The sequence below is a fragment of the Bos grunniens genome, chromosome 5 (genome assembly GCF_055505025.1).
Source record: "Bos grunniens cultivar Pamir isolate PY7600 chromosome 5, Bosgru_T2T1.0, whole genome shotgun sequence".
Taxonomy (NCBI): domain Eukaryota; kingdom Metazoa; phylum Chordata; class Mammalia; order Artiodactyla; family Bovidae; genus Bos; species Bos grunniens.
The window spans coordinates 99011264-99029582 of NC_141169.1; the positions used below are offsets into that span (position 1 = coordinate 99011264).

The 18319-nt window shown below is 46.8% G+C and overlaps 1 protein-coding gene across 8 annotated transcripts in view; it reads right to left on the bottom strand.

The window, feature by feature from the left end:
* Positions 1-18319, bottom strand: part of ETV6 (ETS variant transcription factor 6) — a 289306-nt gene that overhangs the window by 31162 nt on the left and 239825 nt on the right. For 7 of the 8 annotated variants that reach the window (XM_086401999.1, XM_086402002.1, XM_086402001.1 and 4 more), the window contains one exon: positions 10609-10743. The exons of the other annotated variant lie outside the window; for it this stretch is intronic. In XM_086401999.1, the coding sequence (XP_086258125.1) occupies positions 10609-10743 (135 nt within the window). The remainder of the gene's footprint in view (positions 1-10608; positions 10744-18319) is intronic. 8 annotated transcript variants of the gene reach the window in all.

Genomic DNA, 18319 nt, shown 5'->3' on the forward strand with positions numbered 1-18319 from the left:
CCCACCAGGCTCCCCCGTCCCTAGGATTCTCCAGGCAAGAACACTGGAGTGGGTTGCCATTTCCTTCTCCAATGCATGAAAGTGAAAAGTGAAAGTGAAGTCACTCAGTCGTGTCCGACTCTTCTCGACCCCATGGACTGCAGCCTACTGGGCTCCTCCATCCATGGGATTTTCTAGGCAAGAGTAATGGAGTGGGGTGCCATTGCCTTCTCCAATAAATAACTAGTAGACCTTAAAAACAAAGCAAAACTGCCTTTGGTTAAACTCTTGGTTTTTGACTAGGAAATTTCCAGGGTAGAGAAGAGGCTAAGGTCAAGTTATGTCTCCTGCACCAGGATCACATCTCCCTGTTGTGTTATCCCTAAGGCTATGGATGATGATAAGAGCCATTGGTCAGGGAGATACAAATCAACAGGCCCAGCAGGTAACTCTCACTCATCATCCTCAGTACACTGGGATCCAGATTTTTTTCTCACTGAAAACACCATTTCCCAGCTGTTTTGTAAAAGAGTAGCAGAAACCATGTGTGATATAAAGACCTACACAAAAATTAAAGACTCTAGGTCTTGAGATGGAATTGAAAATAGATTTCATACATATAGTCAGGCTCTGTCACTTCTGTTATGAGTTGATTTGTGCTCCCCACCCCCAAATTCATGTGTTGAAGTCACCACCCCCTAGAACTCCAGAAAGAGATCTTATTTGGGAAAAGGGTCATTGCAGATATATTTAGGTAAGAGAAGGTCATACTGGAGTAGGGGGCCCCTTATTCTGACATGACTGCTGCCCCCCTGAATAGGGGAGGCTGGACACAGACATGCACACGCTGCACGACCAGAGAGGTATGTTTTGTCACAGTCCTTATGATACGAACTGCAGCAAAGACCTTTCGGCGATGCCAACCATATGTGTGGTAGTCTTTCAGATGTACAGTATATGAACAGTAAGGAAACGTGGTCCTGGCTCTCAAGGGTATCATAGTTTCATGGAGAAGGCAGACATGGCAAAACAGCAACAAAAGCCTACAGGTGCTGAATGAAGAATCAAGAGACACAGGAGGTAAGCCACGCAAGACCCATAAGCCAAGGATCTCCAAAAATTGCTGGCAAACCACCAGATGCTGGGAGAGACATAGCACAGATATCCCCCCAGCTTCAGAAGGGACCCATCCTGCTGAGACCTTGCTCTTGGACTTCTGGCCTCTAGAACTATGAGGCAATGCACTTCTGTTGTTCAAGCCATCCAGCGTGTGGCAGCCCTAGAGACTATGCCCGGTATCGCCTTTCCAAGACGTTCAGCTAAGACTTCCCACCGACTCTGTGCCTGCCCATTTCAGTGTTCCCATTTCACTCAACTCCTCTGTCACATTCAGCGGTCACTGAATTCCCCTGTAGGCCCCAAGAAGAAAACTGCCCTCGCTTGGAGTGTAGGATTCACACAGGTCCGAGGTCAAACACAGTAAATCCTCTGGAAGTGTCTAGAATTTTATAATCATTTGGTGAAAGGGATTGAAAGAAACTAAACATGGGAATTCCCTGGCTGTCCAGTGGTTAGGACTCTGCGCTCTCACTGCTGAGGGCACAGGTTTGATCCCTCATCGGGGAACTAAGATCACACAAGCTCTGTGTTGCAGCCAAAAACTAAAAAAGAAACAAAACAGGGGACGTGTAGGGCTCTGAGGCTTAATCTTCATCACTGTGTGCAGATGGCCTCCAAAGGGCCACCGCTGTTGGCGGTTCAGTGCAGACAGCGTGGGCAAGTCCACAGCAGCCACAGAGGAGGCTTTGTGCTCCTGGCTGGACACTGGCTCTGCTCTTCGCAGGGGGTGCAGAGGAGTTTCCCTCAGTCTCAAGAAAGCCCCACAAGAGAAGTGAATGGAGAAATCAAGCAATCAGGCTGCAGATGAGCCAAGTGGCCATTTGGAGGTAAACACTGTGAGCCATTTACAGGGAGGGGGTAAGGTAGCACGAGGGTCAGAGGGGAAAGAGCAAGATGACGTCATCAGAGGACTTCCTTCTCTGGAGGTGAACCCAGTCCCCCGCTAGCTCCCTTGTGTGAGCACCTGCTAAGTTGCTTCAGTCATGTCCAACTCTTTGCGACCCCATGGACTGTAGCCCACCAGGCTCCTCTGTTCATGGGATTCTCCAGGTAAGAACACTGGAGTGGATTGCCATGCCCTCCTCCTGGGGATTTTCCCAACTCAGGGACTGAACCTTTGTCTCTTATCTCTCCTGCATTGGCAGGCAGTTTCTTTACCACTAGCGTCACCTGGGAAGTCCTCTGAGTCCTTATCTCAAAGAAATCAGGTGGCATGTCCCAAGAGGTAAGAGAAGGGACTGATGTTGAAGCTGAAACTCCAATACTTTGGCCACCTGATGGGAAGAGCTGACTCATTGGAAAAGACCCTGATGCTGGGAAAGGTTGAAGGCAGGAGGAGAAGGGGACGACAGAGGATGAAATGGTTGGATGGCATCACTGACTCAATGGACACGAGTTTGAGTAAACTCTAGGAGTTGGTGATGGACAGGGAGGCCTGGCGTGCTGCGGTCCATGGGGTGGCAAAGAGTCAGACACGACTGCGTGACTGAACTGAACTGAAGAGGAAGTCTCCTGAACACTTCCTGGTTACCTAGGGAGAATTATTCCTGTGTATTAAGGATCTCTGGACCCTAAAACATTTAGCTCAATATAGCAAGCTAGCCTCTGGATTAAGTATAGCCTCCACACCCCTGGAGGACAGAGGAGGCAGGGAAGGGGCATGGGTCCCCCTCAGCAGGAGGCTGATGATACAGATGGATGAAAAGCAGTTCTGTGCACCACCCAGGGTCTCCGCGAGGTCCCATCACAACCTCATTCTGCATCAGGGACCGGGCCAAGGGTGAAAGGTCATGCTGCCCTGGGCTATGACACATAAGAGGCAAAGCAGGAAGAGGTGGCCCTGGAGAGGAAAGCGGGGTAAGGAAGAGAGGAATGAAGCTTAGTGCAGAGGAAAGTGTAAACTGGGGCTTGGGTACTCTGACACCGGGGACAACATTAAGTCCTGGTGGGACCTTGTTACCTCTGCTGGACTCCACAGTCACAGGGATGAAAGGGTAGCATAAAATGGTGACTGTCAGAGCTGAGGGTGAGAGGAGACGGACAGATTAATAGAAAGATTCCAAAGGTTCGTGGGGAACCTATCATGTGTGAGGTACACAAAGAGTAGGCATCGCTTATTTTCAAAACAGCCTGTGTTCTCGATTAAGGCTGGCACTTTAAATGCATTTCCCCATACAAGTCCTGGTATAGATGGCACCTGGTTAACCCATGAGGAAGTCCTAGGATAATGGTGTGGGCAGGGAACAGGCCTTTCCTATGTCTGGATGCAGAAACCTGGTGTTTGCACAAAGTACATGTTGTTGCAATAAAGGGAATGGTTAAGAAAATTGGAATCGGAATAGCATAGGGAACTGTAATCAATATTTTGTGATAACCTATAAGGGAAAAGAATTGGAAAATATATATATATATATATAGATACATCTATGTCTGCCTGTCTGTCTGTCTATGGGAGATTTTTGTCCTGTTAAGTCCATTTATCCTGGGGCAGTCAATGATCCAAATGGGTTAATTCAGTCCAATTTAGTATGAGGTTTTAACATCATTAACTGAAGACATACACTAGGGTCTCAAAAGTTACCTCTGACTGTTTTTGGTTTACATATGACAGCTTCAAGTATAGATGGTCCCAGACATATGACGGATTGACTCAGCAATTTTTTGACTTTACAGTGGTGGGACAGTGATACTCTTTAGGTGGAAATGACACTTCAAAATTTTGAATTTCAGTCTTTTTCCGGGGCTAGTGATGTACAGGAGAATACTCCTGTGGTGCTGGGTGGTGGCAGTGAGAACCGCTCTCAGTCAGCCTCGTGATCACGAGGGTAAACAGCTGATGCCACCCTGCACCCAGACGACCATTCTGATTTTCACTTGCAGTACAGTGTTCAATAAATTACATGAGATAGTCGACACTTTATCATCATCATTAAATCTTTTGGCTGCACTGCATGGCATGTGTGATCTTAGTTCCCTGAGCAGGGATTGAACCCATGGTCCCTGCATTGGAAGAACCGAGTCCTAACCACCGGACCACCAGGGAAGTCTCAACACTTTATTATCAGACAGACTTTGCATTAGATGATTTTGCCCAACTGCAGGCTAATCTAAGTGTTCCTAGCACGTTTAAGATAGGCTAGGCTAAGCCATGCTGTTTGACAAGCTAGGAGTAGTAAATGCATTTTCACCTTAGGATATTTTCAGCTTAAAGATGCATTTATCAGGCTATTATCATGCATTTATCACCCCCATCCTAAGTCTGAGAAGATCTATATTGTGAAACAGGAACATTATAAGCAGGAGTGCTGGGACCTGCCAGTCTTTTGTACCCCATTCAGAGCATCTGTTTTAGCATCCTAATCTCCATAATTTTTCTACTCATTGTTTAATCATTTGTGCTATTTTCAGGGTACTTGCAAATACACAAAAAACTAATAAAAACATTATTCTGGTCAGCTCATCGATATTGCTGTGAAATGAACACAGGCGCTGGAGCCAAGCGGGCCTGGGGTTAAGTCGAGCTTTGCCACTTGGTAGCTACGTGATTTGGAGGCAGGCTACTTTATCACTGGTAGCCTCGACTGTCTCATCTATAAAGTGGAAATAATATTACCCTCTTCATAGGGTAGTCGTGAGGATTAAATGATTTAAACATGGAAAAGCTTACATGCTTAAAAGGACCTGGCATACAATAAGAACCCAATAAATGTTAACTATTATTTTGGGATTATGAAGTAGATTCATATACCTCATCTCCTTTAATTATCTCATTAAAATTATAGAATTCCTTCCTCCAAAGCAGTCTTTGGGCAGCTGGATTTGATGGGTGAGGTTGAGGGGAGGGAAGTGGGATAATGTTTCCCTCAGTAAAACAGACATGTAAATAAAATTTCTGTGGTCTATCCCAGAATACAAGTCACTCTCCCCACCCTACACAAAGAAATGATTTCTCTGTATTATCTGGGCCATGACCATGGGCTAGCTGGGAGGAGAACTGAGAATGGCAGCACATTGACACCTAAAATTTCCTGTCCTCACTTCCAGTTTCCACATTCACCTGGTGGCAAGGGGCTGCCCCAGAGCAGAGTTTTCACCTTAGAACCTGGTGGCAAGGAGCTGCCCCAGAGCAGAGTTTTCACCTTAGAACCTGGTGGCAAGGAGCTGCCCCAGAGCAGAGTTTTCACCTTAGAACCGTGCTGACGGCTGCAGAAAGCAGTGACGGCACAGCAGGTGCAAACAGTTTCAAACTCAAGTGATGAAAAATCACCTCCCAGTCTCTCAGATGGGAGCACAGGAGAGGGTGGGACTGAAGGGCTGACATTATAGGAGGGTCCCCCAAAGAGGTAGTGAGATGGGCATATTTGAGAAACATAGATCCTGTTCTTCCTCCCTGGAAGCTTGTGCACATCCAGTCCAACATGGGTGGCTTTGCAGAGCTGATCTCATTCAGAGACCAGCCCGGATTAGAAGCATATTTTAATCACTCAATGAGCTTTTAGGGAATCACTCATTCAAGCAGTTCTAATACCAAAGGACCAGTGGCAATCCAGTGTATATTTTGGGACAAAGCTTATCTCCTTAAATATTCCATCAGAGCCCAAAGTCACTGCTTTCAGAACCCAAAGTATCAAAAGTTAATCATAACTGTAACAAAACAAATGTATTTTTATAAGCATTTGTAGGGGCTTCCCTGGTAGCTTAGTCGGTAAAGAATCTGCCTGCAGTGCAGGAGAGCCAGGTTTGATCCCTGGGTAGGGAAGATTTCTTGGAGAAGGAAATGGCAACCCACTCCAGTATTCCTGCTTGGAAAATCCTAGGGTCAGAGGAGCCTTTTGGGCTACAGTCCACGATGTCCCAAGAGTTGGACACAACTTAGCAACTAAATAACCATCATCACGACCATTTGTGGGTCTGAAATTTCTAAAGACGTTGTGCCTCCTGGTTTTGGTGAAATATGTAGCCTCCTGCCTGCATAGCTATCTGCTATTGTTTAGTCGCTCAGTTGTGTCCCACTCTTGTGATCCCATACAGTGTAGCCTGGCAGGCTCCTCTGTCTACAGGATTCTCCAGGCAAGAATATTGGAGTGGGTTGCCATTTCCTTCTCCAGGGGATCTTCCCAACCCAGGGATTGAACTCACATCTCCTGCACTGGTAGGCAGGTTCTTTACCCCACATAGCTATACCCCACATTGCTATCTAACTTACACCTAACTCATCTCATGCAGATAAAATGGGTCACCCACCAAAGAAAAGCAATCTATTTAAAATGAGGTTTTCATCATGAAACAAGTGAATGACGCTACTCTTGGTCTGACTACTAAGAGGGGTAATATTATCAAAAGTTCTTGATAAGATGAGATAAACGAGAATTGATGCTCAGCATTTCTGAGCATCACCAGACAGGACACTGTTGTGTTTTTCTGGATTTTAGTCGCTCATGACTCTGAAGGTAGAGAACGTGTCTTATTCATCTTTGTATCACCCAGGGAGACTCAGTCCTTAGGACTTGAGAGTTCTTAAGATCTGAGACCATTTGGTTGAATTTCCTGTCTTGTAACTGGGGTGAGTGACAGAAATGAGAAACTGAGCCCTTATGACTGTTACAGCAGAAGAGAGGATTAGAACCTGGTTTCCTGATGGCCAGGTCCCATTCTTTAGAACATTATTTCTAAGCTGACCATGTGTCTAGAGTCCCATTTCAGTGGCGTAAGTGTCTGGGTACAGATGAAAAGTTATATAGTTATCTTACTTATATAATAGTGCCTTCCCCAGCCCTTCCATAGCTATGTAAGAGTGAAAATGTTAGTCCCTCAGTCATGCCTGACTTGTTGCGACCTCCATGAACTGTAGCCCACCACGCTCCTCTGTCTATGGGATTCTCCAGGCAAGAATACTGGAGTCATTCCCTTCTCCAGAGGATCTTTCCAACCCAGGGATCGAACCTGGGTCTCCCACACTGCAGGCAGATTCTTTACCATCTGAGCCACCAGGGAAGCTCAGTAACTAAGTAAGGGAAGAGAAGAATGCTGGTTCTCCTAGACGAAGGTGGTAATTTGAGTACTGCTTAGGCCCAAGTTATAACACAGTTGTAGAACAGTGTACATTGCAGAGACAATGAATGTTTACAGAATGAAAGATCTGAATTCATAGGTCACCTTTCTCTCCCATCAGAGCCTCTGAGCTAACAGTGACCTCCTGGCTTGGCACTGCCATGTGGATGCTAGTACAGAAGGCGAGAGTGCAGTGTAATGTACTCACTTGGGGTATCTGCAAGGAACTGTTGCTGGGATAAACAAGATACGCTTGTCCTGTGATATAAATTCCCGCTGTGAAATCATGAATGTCTGAATTGGTCAAGTCGATGGCAGTGATGAGGTGAAGACCCTGGGGGAGGTGGGGTGGAGGAGTGAATGAAGCTTTGTGTTTCCATGTCTCTGCATGCCTCACGGTGCCAGCCTGTTGAGGGGCTGAGTTGATTCTCTCTGGAGTGTCCTGTTTTTTCATTCTCAGCTCTGTGTCAAGTCAACAGCAACACACTTTTACACTGTTCTGTAACCCCAATTATGTAACACAAATCATTAGGGATGTAATATTGGATGCTTATAATTTCACTTTACAAACTTTCTCCCCCGCAAGATCAGATCTTTCTGTATGTGAACACATGCCCATATTAATGTGTTACCAGTTTTCCCTGGTGGCTCAGATGGTAAAGTGTCTGCCTGCAACATTCGAGACCTAGGTTTGATGCCTAGGTCGCGAAGATCCCCTGGAGAAGGGAATGGCAACCCACTCCAGTGGTCTTGCCTGGAGAATTCTTTAGACAGAGGAGCCTGAGGTGGGGGGGCTACAGTCCATGGGGTGGCAATGAGTCAGATATGACTGAGCAACTAACAGTTTTCCTTTCATTCATGATATAACAGTATTGATCCTAGGGCCAACTCATGTTAAGCTGGATATATATATTTTTTTTGATGGAAAAGAAAGGAAAGGTGGTTGGAGGTAGGGACCTTGTACACATCATCCACCTCTCGAGTTGGTCCCTTTCTGTCGCCAAATCCACCCATACATCTGGAGTTCTGGGGGCCGGCAGGCGCCTCATATCACCTTGTGGCTAGTACAGCTCTTCTCACGTGATCCCATCTGACACAGACCTAGGCTCCTTTCTGTGTGTCCACCTGCTTATGTGAGAGCAGGTGGAGGAGCAGGGCAGGTAGCACGATCATGATTCCTGGCCAACAGCTTGAAGGAACCATCTCTGAGAAGGGGCTGCTTTTAAGGGCAGGTTTGAAGCAGAGCTATCTGGTCCACAGGGCGACTGATCAGCCCTTGACCTTGGCCTCCTTAGCTCCATCTTTTTACCTGCTGAGCTCACTACTGCCAACAGCACAGCACTTGAGGGCATGGCTCACTAGGGCATGTTTGGTAGTGCATTTGTATTTTCTTGGTGGGAGACGGGCTCAGAGAGGGGCTGGCGTTCCCTACCGAGTGGCTCCTGCCAATGAGAACAACAAACACACCTGCTCAGGAGTCAGGTCAGGCCGAGGGGAGGAGGGAGTTGTCATGAGGCGAGGCCATCGGCCACCAATCACAGCTGAGGATAAAAAGGGGAAGAGAAATTCCAAATAGGAATTTTCCTTTTTATAAATAATGAGAAGAAGAGAGAGAAAACCGACAAAAGGACAAAGAGAAAACAAATAAAAGACAACCCCGCCCCCAGCTGGATTTCCCAGGTGGCACTAATGGTAAAGAACCTGCCTGCAATGCAGGAGGCGTAAGAGATGAGGGTTCAATCCCTGGGTTGGGAAGATCCCCTGGAGAAGGGAACGGCAACCCACTCCAGTATTCTTGCCTGGAGAATCCCCATGGACAGAGGAGCCTGGTGGGCTATAGTCCATGGGGTCGCAGGGTCACAACTGAAGTGACCAGCACGCATGCACCACCCCCAACAAGCCATCATACACATTTTGTATTTGAAGATGCAGCCTACATACTCTGCTTCTTGCCCTAATATCAAGCTTCAGTAAACTCACCTCCTGTTCTCTGGAGTAGCTATTGGCTACTATGCAAATGTATAGGGCAGGAAGGGTAAAAGAGCAGAGAAACCAAACTGGGATTGAGAGGCAGCAGGTAAATTCAGCAAAGGTAACGCTGGGGGAAGACAGGCTGAGAGGCACAGGCAGGGAGCCTGCAAGAAGCACAGGTTTATTCTCCATCACGGAGGCGAGGGAACCCACTGTGAAATGCCTGGCACACGAAAGAGATGCCGGTCAGGTCGCCTGGAGCCAGGCTCTGTTTGGTGAAGTGTTAATTAAGAAAACACATAACTTCTCATTTTTTAATTTGCCAACAATGAAACAAAAATAGTGCTGCTCTGGGGGATGCTCCATCAGTTTAAGGAAATGCCTCTAGAAAAACAAACAAACAAAAAACACAGGGTTTTAGGCCCCTCATAATCTGGTCTGAAGGATACATTTAAAAGAATTACTTTGGTTTCCAATTCAGGCAGAAAGGTGTGGAGGAAACGCTCCCAGGAGGCCTGATACATTGCAGTTTAACAGAACAGGGAGCAGAGGAAGATTTTTTACACCCTATTTTTGTCCCCAAACACCTGCTGTGGAACTCTGTCTGGGGCCACAATTCAATTCTGGTCTTTTGTTCTGTTTTCTACCAGTAATTTGATAAGAACCATGTAACTGGACAGAGCAGAGCGTTGCCTGAACGTCTGAACTAAGTCCTCCCACCAAACACACGGCAAGACGCCGCCTTCGGAGCACGAGGACGAGACCCCCCCGGACCCCCATCGAGTTCACAGGGTTTGGGTCTCTTTTCTTCCCCCAGCATATGTGACCCTCTGCTCAAAATCTTCAATGACTCCCCATTACTTTGCTCCACAGCCCAGAAATCAAAGTCCTCCACATCCTGCTTCTAATCTTACCTCCTTGGACTGGTTCTACAGCAGCGAAATGTGGATCACTGTTGAGACAGGGGGATGGCTCACAGGGCTCTCGTTAGTTTATTCTCCCTATTTGGGGTCTGTTTGAAATCTTTCTTCATCAAAGGTACGTGATTGCTCTCTATTCTATTGCTCTCAATTCCAGTTAGAGATTGCTCTCTAACTCCATTTTGGGTCCTCCTGGAATGTTCCCCCACTTCATTCCGGCTTATCAGACCTTCAAGGAGTCCTGCAGGTCACCTCCTTCGTGACGCTGAACCTGATGCCTGCACTGGCTGTCATCTCCCCTTCCATCGTCTCTTTATGGTGCCTGTTATAGCTATTCTTTGTTATTGACATGCGTATCTATCTCATCTCCTCCACGAGACTGGGAGTTGCAGAGAACCAAAGAGAGATCTTATTATTCACCTTGGCATTTCCCCTAGGGTCTCAAACACAGTCAGTACTCAATAAATGTTGGTCAAATGAAAAATGAATCACGTGAATAAGAACACAGAGACAGCAGAAGCTTTGGGGTTGGGCTACATCTCGGACGAGAGAGACGCCTCCCGGGTACCTTCTTCATGGTTCTGGTGAAGGATGACTTCCTGCTGCGTGTGTATCGAGTTTCCGGGGTGAAAGAACGGTGAGAAAAGAATCCGAGGTTTCCTCTGCTTCAGAATATGCTGAAGGAGTTCATAGAGCACATCACCTGGAGAGAAAAAGGAGAAAGAAACAGGGAAATGGGAGTGTTCCGTTCAACAACTATTTGCTGAGCTCTGACTCTGAGCCTGGCACAGTGTTGAGGAAGGTAGGTCTGTCCACCGGGAGCTTGCAGGGGATAGGATGTGGCACTAATACTCAGATGGTCAGAGCCATGTGGGACTTTTAAAAAACTTTTTTAATTATGAAAGTCATATACAAAAAAGGAATAGGAAGGGAGAAAGAAAACAAAAGTTATCTATAATCCTATTCCTAAGAAACACGGACCCTGTTAATACTATATACAGTATGTTTTTGCTGAAGAATTGATGCTTTCAAACTGTGGTGCTGGAGAAGACTCTTGAGAGTCCCTTAGACAGGAAGGAAATCAAACCAGTCAATCTTAAAGGAAATCAAACCTGAATATTCACTGGAGGGACTGGTGCTGAAGCTGAAGCTCCAATACTTTGGCCACCTGATGCAAAGAACTGACTCACTGGAAAAGACCCTGATGCTGGGAAGTTTGAGGGCAGGAGGAGAAGGGGGTGACAGAGGATGAGATGGCGGGATGGCATCACTGACTCAATGGACATGAGTTTGAGCAAACTCCAGGAGATGGTGAAGGATGGGGAAGCCTGGTGTGCTGCAGTTCATGGGGTTGCAAAGAGTTGGACACAACTGAGCGACTGAACAACAACAGTATATGATATAGTTATAGAATTAGAATCAAGCTTATCATAGTTGAGTATCTTTCTCCCTCCACATCATTCAACTGCTTTAGTAACTGCAATATAACAGCCTGTCATAGGGATGTACCAGACTTTACTGGAAACTTAAATTGTCCCAACTTATTGCTATTACTTTTATTTAAAAAAAATACTTTTTGTATCTATTTGCATTTTAGATTATTCGAAGAAGATAAAGTCATTAAGGATGAAAAGTTTTAATGTTTCAATGACAACTCATGGACTTTTCATAGAAATCTTCCCAACAGGAAAAAAAAAAAGTGCCTTTTTCTAATCCACCCCAATCCCAGGCAGGAAAAGAATAAATACAGAAAAAAAAAATTTACATGTCCAATCAGAGGTGCTAACTATTAATATTAAAGATACCCCATAATGAACTAGCATATTCTGGGAAGCTAAAACTTATGCTTCCTTCTAAAAATATACACAGGCATTGCTCCCAGGTTCCACCAGCTCTAAAAATCATCTTTGGATGTCAGCCTCTAGCAGAGGATGGTAGGGGCTGGTTTGAACTGGGGGGCCTTCTGTGCTGATATATTTTGTATCTGAAGTGTCCACTGAGTAGTTAATTAGCAAAAAAAAAAAAAAGAAAGAAAGAAAAGCTGTTCTGGTCTTGTCCCTCCCCTTTGACTTAGCTCCAAGTTCAAAAACGCAGGTGGGTGCCTCAACACCCCTTCGACGTGGGTGATTAATCTTAAAAATACCGCAGGCTTTTCTGACTGTCCCCCTACGCCCTTCCACACACACATACGCAGTCAACAATTGTACCAAACAATGGGCTTTTTGTCTCTAATTTTAGCCATTTTTAACAGATACTTTAATTAACAACTTAATACTGCATATTTTGGGCTATGGCTAAACTTTTTTTTTTTTTCCCCTTCAACTCAGTCTGAACCTGAGAAACACTCCAAATGAATTCCTTTGTTTCTGCAAACTTCTGCACCTTTTCTATCTGTACCAAATAAAGCTCCATAATACTCCGTCCTAAGTGATCCCTGAGATTCCCTTGGGTTTCACTTTTGTTTCTTCCTCTATCTTCGAATTTTGGTCGTTATATTAATATAACTTACTGCCACTGTTAGGGCATGGCAACCCACTCCAGTATTCTTGCCTGGAGAATCCCATGGACAGAGGAGCCTGGTGGGCTACAATCCAAGGGGTCAAGAAGAGTTGGACACAACTGAACAACACTTTTATTGCCACTCTTTATGACTGTGATCAAACAGAGCAAAAAACCTTTAAGAACGGAAGGCCTTATATCACTGGGTCTTTGCTTTCATTGACACGGGCGAGGAGCCGCAGAGGTGTTCTGAACCAGACTTGAGAGCGTTGTGTGTATAAGGGAGAGCGATGACACACAACTGCGAGCGGCTGGGAAAGGCTCTGGAGCTCATCTAATTCAGACCAGTAGTCATGGTGATGCTGTCGCTGACGAGATCAGGATACAGAGCCTGAAATACCGTCCTATTTTAATGATTCATATTTTAATCGCTCACAAAAATAAGTCCCTAATCAACACTTTGTTTCTTGGGGTTTAGCGTAAATGTCTTCCTGAACTTTTCCCATTTACATGGCCTCGCATAGCTGGTGTTCTATCCCGTGGGTTTGAGCAAAGCTTTATTTCGGTAGTAGCCCGAGAGAAAATGAAAACCCTGAAAAAAAAAAAAGTGTTCCAGATGATTACTAAGACAAATGGGCAGTAACTAATGTGCCCGTTTAGAAAGGGGAGGCCAGGAAATGCAGATTGAGTGTGTGTGAGGGTGGTGGACTGCGGGTTTGGAGGCAGGCTGGTGTGCGGGGAGGGCCCTGGGGCCTGGCCTGCGGGACGAGCCTCGCTGCACCAGGCGACCTTGAGCAGGTCTCTGAACTTTCTGCGAAATGCAAACATTCCCCTCAGAGGAGGATGTCAAGCAGCAGGGTCTGGGTGCACGTGACACCTGGCCCCTCCTTGGGGGTCACTCCAAGGGCTCTGAGTGGGGAGTGGCCATCACTTTCTTTCCATTTCTCTGTGGGTACAGAGAAAGCGAGTCAACAAAGCGGATGTCCTTTAAGTTCTCCAGGCATCAGTTCCTCATCTGTAAAATGGCAGTATTAGCAGCATCTGGGCTTCCCTGATAGCTCAGCTGGTAAAGAATCCACCTCCAATGCAGGAGTTGGTTCAATTTCTGGGTCGGGAAGATCCCCTGGAAAAGGGATAGGCTACCCACTCCAGTATTCTTGGGCTTCCCTGGTGGCTCAGACAGTAAAGAATCCGCCCGCAATGTGGGAGACCTGGGTTCAATTTCTGGGTTGGGAAGATCCCCTGGAGAAGGGAATAGCAACCCACTCCAATATTCTTGCCTGGAGAATTCCATGGACAGAGGACCCTGGGGAGGCTACAGACCATGGGGCCACAAAGAGTCAGACACAACTGAGCGACTAAGCACAACACAGCACAGTAGCATCTTCCTCCCAGGAGGGCTTCCCAGGTGGCTCAGTGGTAAAGAACCTGCCTGCCGATGCAGGAGACATGGGTTTGAGCACTGGGTTGGGAAGATCCCCCGGAGAAAGGAAAGTGAAGTCGCTCAGTTGTGTCCAACTCTGCGACTCCATGGACTGTAGCATACAAGGCTCCTCTGTCCATGGGATTTTCCAGGCAAGGGTACTGGAGTGGGTTGCCATTTCCTTCTCCAGAGGATCTTCCTGACCTAGGGACTGAACATTGCAGGCAGATGCTTTACCGTCTGAGCCACCAGGGAAGCCCCTGGAGAAGGAAATGGCAACCCACTCCAGTGTTCCTGCCTGAGAAATCCCATGGACAAAGGAGCCTGGCAGGCTACAATCCTGGGGTCACAAAGAGTTGGACATGACTGAGCAGCTAAACAACCACCACTACCTTTCAGGGTGCCTATGAGGACCCAACAAGGTAATCATGTAATACAGTCATCACAGCATCTGACAAACAGTGAGAACCCAGCAAACACCAGTTGCTGTGTGACCACCACTATCTCCACTATTATTGCAGATATTACTGAAGTGGTTTAGGACAGACCTGTGGATCCCGAGGGAGAACAAAGCAGGAGTATCTGGGTCATGGTCATGTTTATGTTCCCCTTTCAGAAAGGGCAAGGTGGACTGAGGTCATTCGCCCATCTTGGTCTCTCCAGATGCCTCACCCTGGCTTGATGGGCTAAGCCGGACCAACTTGTGCTCTGCCCTGTACTTCCCCCAGGCCCTTGTGCTGCCTCTCTGCAGCCTTTCATCCCAAAATTGGCAAAGGGAGCCAGGCAGAGAAGGCTTCTCTCTGAGTGAGTGGGGGAGAGGAGGTCAGGCAGAGCTCGGCCAGTTCCTTACCTAAATTGCAAGAACTGGTAAGACAGCATTCAGAAGTGACACCTGTGACAGCTAGCTAAAGGGTAGGAGCCTGGGCCCAGGGTCCCAGGTTAGGGAAAAACGTACTTCTAAGACCGCAGAGTACTGAACCAGTCCATCCACAGACATGTTTCCTTGGCGACCAGGAGCTCAGTTGGGGAACGGGGCTGGCTTAGCACAAACATCACTACTCTGGGGCAAAACCAACCCACTGCGTGTGTCGCTGTGTGTGCCTGGCAGGAATATTTTGTGGCCGATAATGACTTGGAATCTTAGGATTCTACAAGTTTCTTAGAAGGATTCGAACTTGTGTTCAGCAAAAGCCCCCTGCCAAGAAGTAGCTTTGGCTGAGTACTTCCATGACGGGCAGCCGGCCACAGCATAAGCAAACCATTTTTGGACAGCTCTAGTCGCTAGAAGGTTCTTCTGTTGGGCTGGAAGCTGGCGTCCTCTGTAATCTCATGTACCTCGGTTCCTAGTTTTTGGCTTTTGGAGCAGCACAGCACGTGTGTCCCATCTGCAACCATTTCCTAAATAAATAAAGGTGCCCCCCCATCCTTTTCCATCTTCACTGGCCCCCAGTTCCTCCAGCAGCCAGTATGCTTTCTGGCTACATTCTGAAAATCTTTATACACACAGGAGATGACATCGCAAAAGTGATATTAACAAAAAGATCTCTGGAATAAAGAAGATATTTAAAAAGAAGTTATATTTATTTGCCTGCTGTATAAAGAGCAGGAGCCATAGTGCTACATATCTAACAAAGCGAATGACCACTGGCCTGAATTCAAGGCACTTGTTCAAGAAACTCTTGGCCTGTTCAATCCTTGATAAATCTTCCCTGTCTTCCCAGAAAAGACATAACTAGTACTAACCCTAAAAGATGCTTCCATTGTACTAAGCAATGAAACCAAGGCTATTGTTTAAGGGACAATAGCTTTTGTTGGTTTCTCCCGCTATCTTCAGGCATACACACATGGTTCATGTATCCACATGCACAGGTGGGTTTGCTGTGAAGCCAGTGAGTTTCAGGGGCCTTTGTTTGCATAGTCCCATGAAAGGAAACCTAAGGGACTTTTCCTCCAGGCTCAGTGGTTAAGGATCCACCTGCCAATGCAGGGGTCATGGGTTTGATCCCTGGTCCAGGAAGAGCCCACATGCCCATGGGGCACCTAAGCCCCTTCGCCACAACTACTGAAGCCCACACGGCCTACAGCCTGTGTTCTGCAACAACAGAAGCCACCACAATGAGAAGCCCGCACACTGCAACTAGAGAGGAGCCCCACTTGTCACAACTAGAGAAGGCCCGTGCACAGCAACGGAGAGCTGGCACACCATAAATAAATACAAATTAAAAAAAAGGAAACCTAGAACTGCGTGTCTTCACATTATAACTTCAGGTCCTATAAACCCTAGATACACTCCTAGATACCTGCATACACACACAGAAACCCACAAACTAAACACATACACAATTTTGTATCAGTGACCTTGGTGTTAAAACCTAGGCATCTACTTCGAGAATCCTAAATTCTATTATTTGCAATTTGTTTGAAACAAGCAGTAGAGAGAGTGAACAAAACTGCTGCAAGTTGCCTTAGCAATTTTACTAGTGTCTGAAGACCAAGAACATAAAGATACTGTTTAGAGGGTTAAATTTACCTAAGTTTCTTTACTTTTAGAAGACAGAGCTTGGGCTCTGGAGCAAGGGAGTCCCAGGTTTGAATCCCGGTTCCTTTATTCATCAGCTGCATGTCCTGAGGCAAATTACCTTTTGTCTTTGAGCCTTAGTTCAAGGCTTAAATATTCTTTTGTATCAAATGAGAACAATGCCTAGACTTGGCAGGGCTGTTATGAGGATTAAATGAGATGATGTGAATGAGCGTCGGCCCCAGGTCTGCTCTCCTGTGTGCTCAGGAGATGGTATTCCTTGTGACTATGATGATTATTAACTGACATGTCTCCAAAAAAATCTGGAAACTATTTGCTCTGCTTCAGTACTTTTTGTCTTTCAAGGACACACATAAGTTTCATAAAGTCATAAGAATGGAATTTTTTTTATAGCGGACATCATTTCACACACATATTTCTAGTTCACCGTTTCTTTCCCTGTCCCGGTGTGCAGTATATCGTCAACTTCTTCCTATGGGTCTCTTCCCTTTAGCATTTAAGCAGCTTCAAGTGTTTTCTGTCTTCTACACACACATACACATACGTGCTCACACACACACACACACACACACACACACACACACACACACACACACACACACACACACCCCCTCCTCTGTCCTCATTTTCCCCTCCAGGTGCTGTCCCTGTTTCTCTTCCCATTGCAGCCAAACTTCCCGAAGAGCTGTCCAACTCTGTTATCACTACGCCCCTCTCCGTGCACTTCTCCAGGCCCTCTGGTCTCCAGTCCAACCCTCTCCAAAGTGCTTTTTTTTTTTTTTAATTGAGGTATAGTTGCTTTACAATGCTGTGTTGATCTCTGCTGTACAAGGAAGTGAATCAGCTAGCCATGGATGTATACCCCCTCCCTATTTGCAGGAATCGAGATGCAGATGTAGGGAATGGACATGTGGACATGGGGTGGGGGAGGGGATGAACTGGGAGGTTGGGACTGATGTACATGCACTGCCATGTGTAACACAGCTGCTGCTGCTGCTGCTAAGTCGCTTCAGTTGTGTCTGACTGTGTGACCCCACAGACGGCAGCCCACCAGGCTCCCCCGTCTCTGGGATTCTCCAGGCAAGAACACTGGAGTGGGGTGGTGCCATTGCCTTCTCCGGTGTAACGTAACTAGCTAGTGGAAACCTGTCGTACAGCTCAGGAAGCGCAGCTTGGTGCTCTGTGATGACTCAGAGGGGTGGGATGGGGGAAGGTGGGAGGAAGGTACAACGGTGCTCTTGCCGAGGTCACCTCCAGGTCATCAAAGCCAAAGAGTGATGTACCTGCCTCTCAGCAACATCATTAACACTAGTCACTGTCTCCCCCTCACTTAGAACACCCCACAGCTTCAGACATGCCTCATCTCCTGGTTTTCTGCTCTCGCTGCTTCCTCACCCTTTAAGGCTCCCAGGCCTCTCATCGCCTTTCTCCTGGGTCATCTCAGCCCCTCCATGGCTGCCGTCAGCTGGTCTCCACTACATCTGCTCAGTCAGACACCCCTCCTCACCTTCAGAACCTTCGGTTACCTCCTACACACGTCCTCTTGCCTGTCACCCGGGCACCACATGTCTTACATGTTCGACATAAACGCCTTTACAACCATCGGTGCTTCCTAGTGCAGTAAATCCCCAGCTGTCTGGGTCGGAAACCAGGACTCATCCTTGACTCTCTCCTTCTCATTCAACATCACCAAGACTCTGCCTTCTAAACAGTCCTTGAATCCCCTGCTTTTCCCCGCTGGATGTCTTAGTTTCGGTCACTTGCCATTGCGTCTACCGACTGCTCTACATCCCACTTCTCAATTCTGTGTTTCACCAT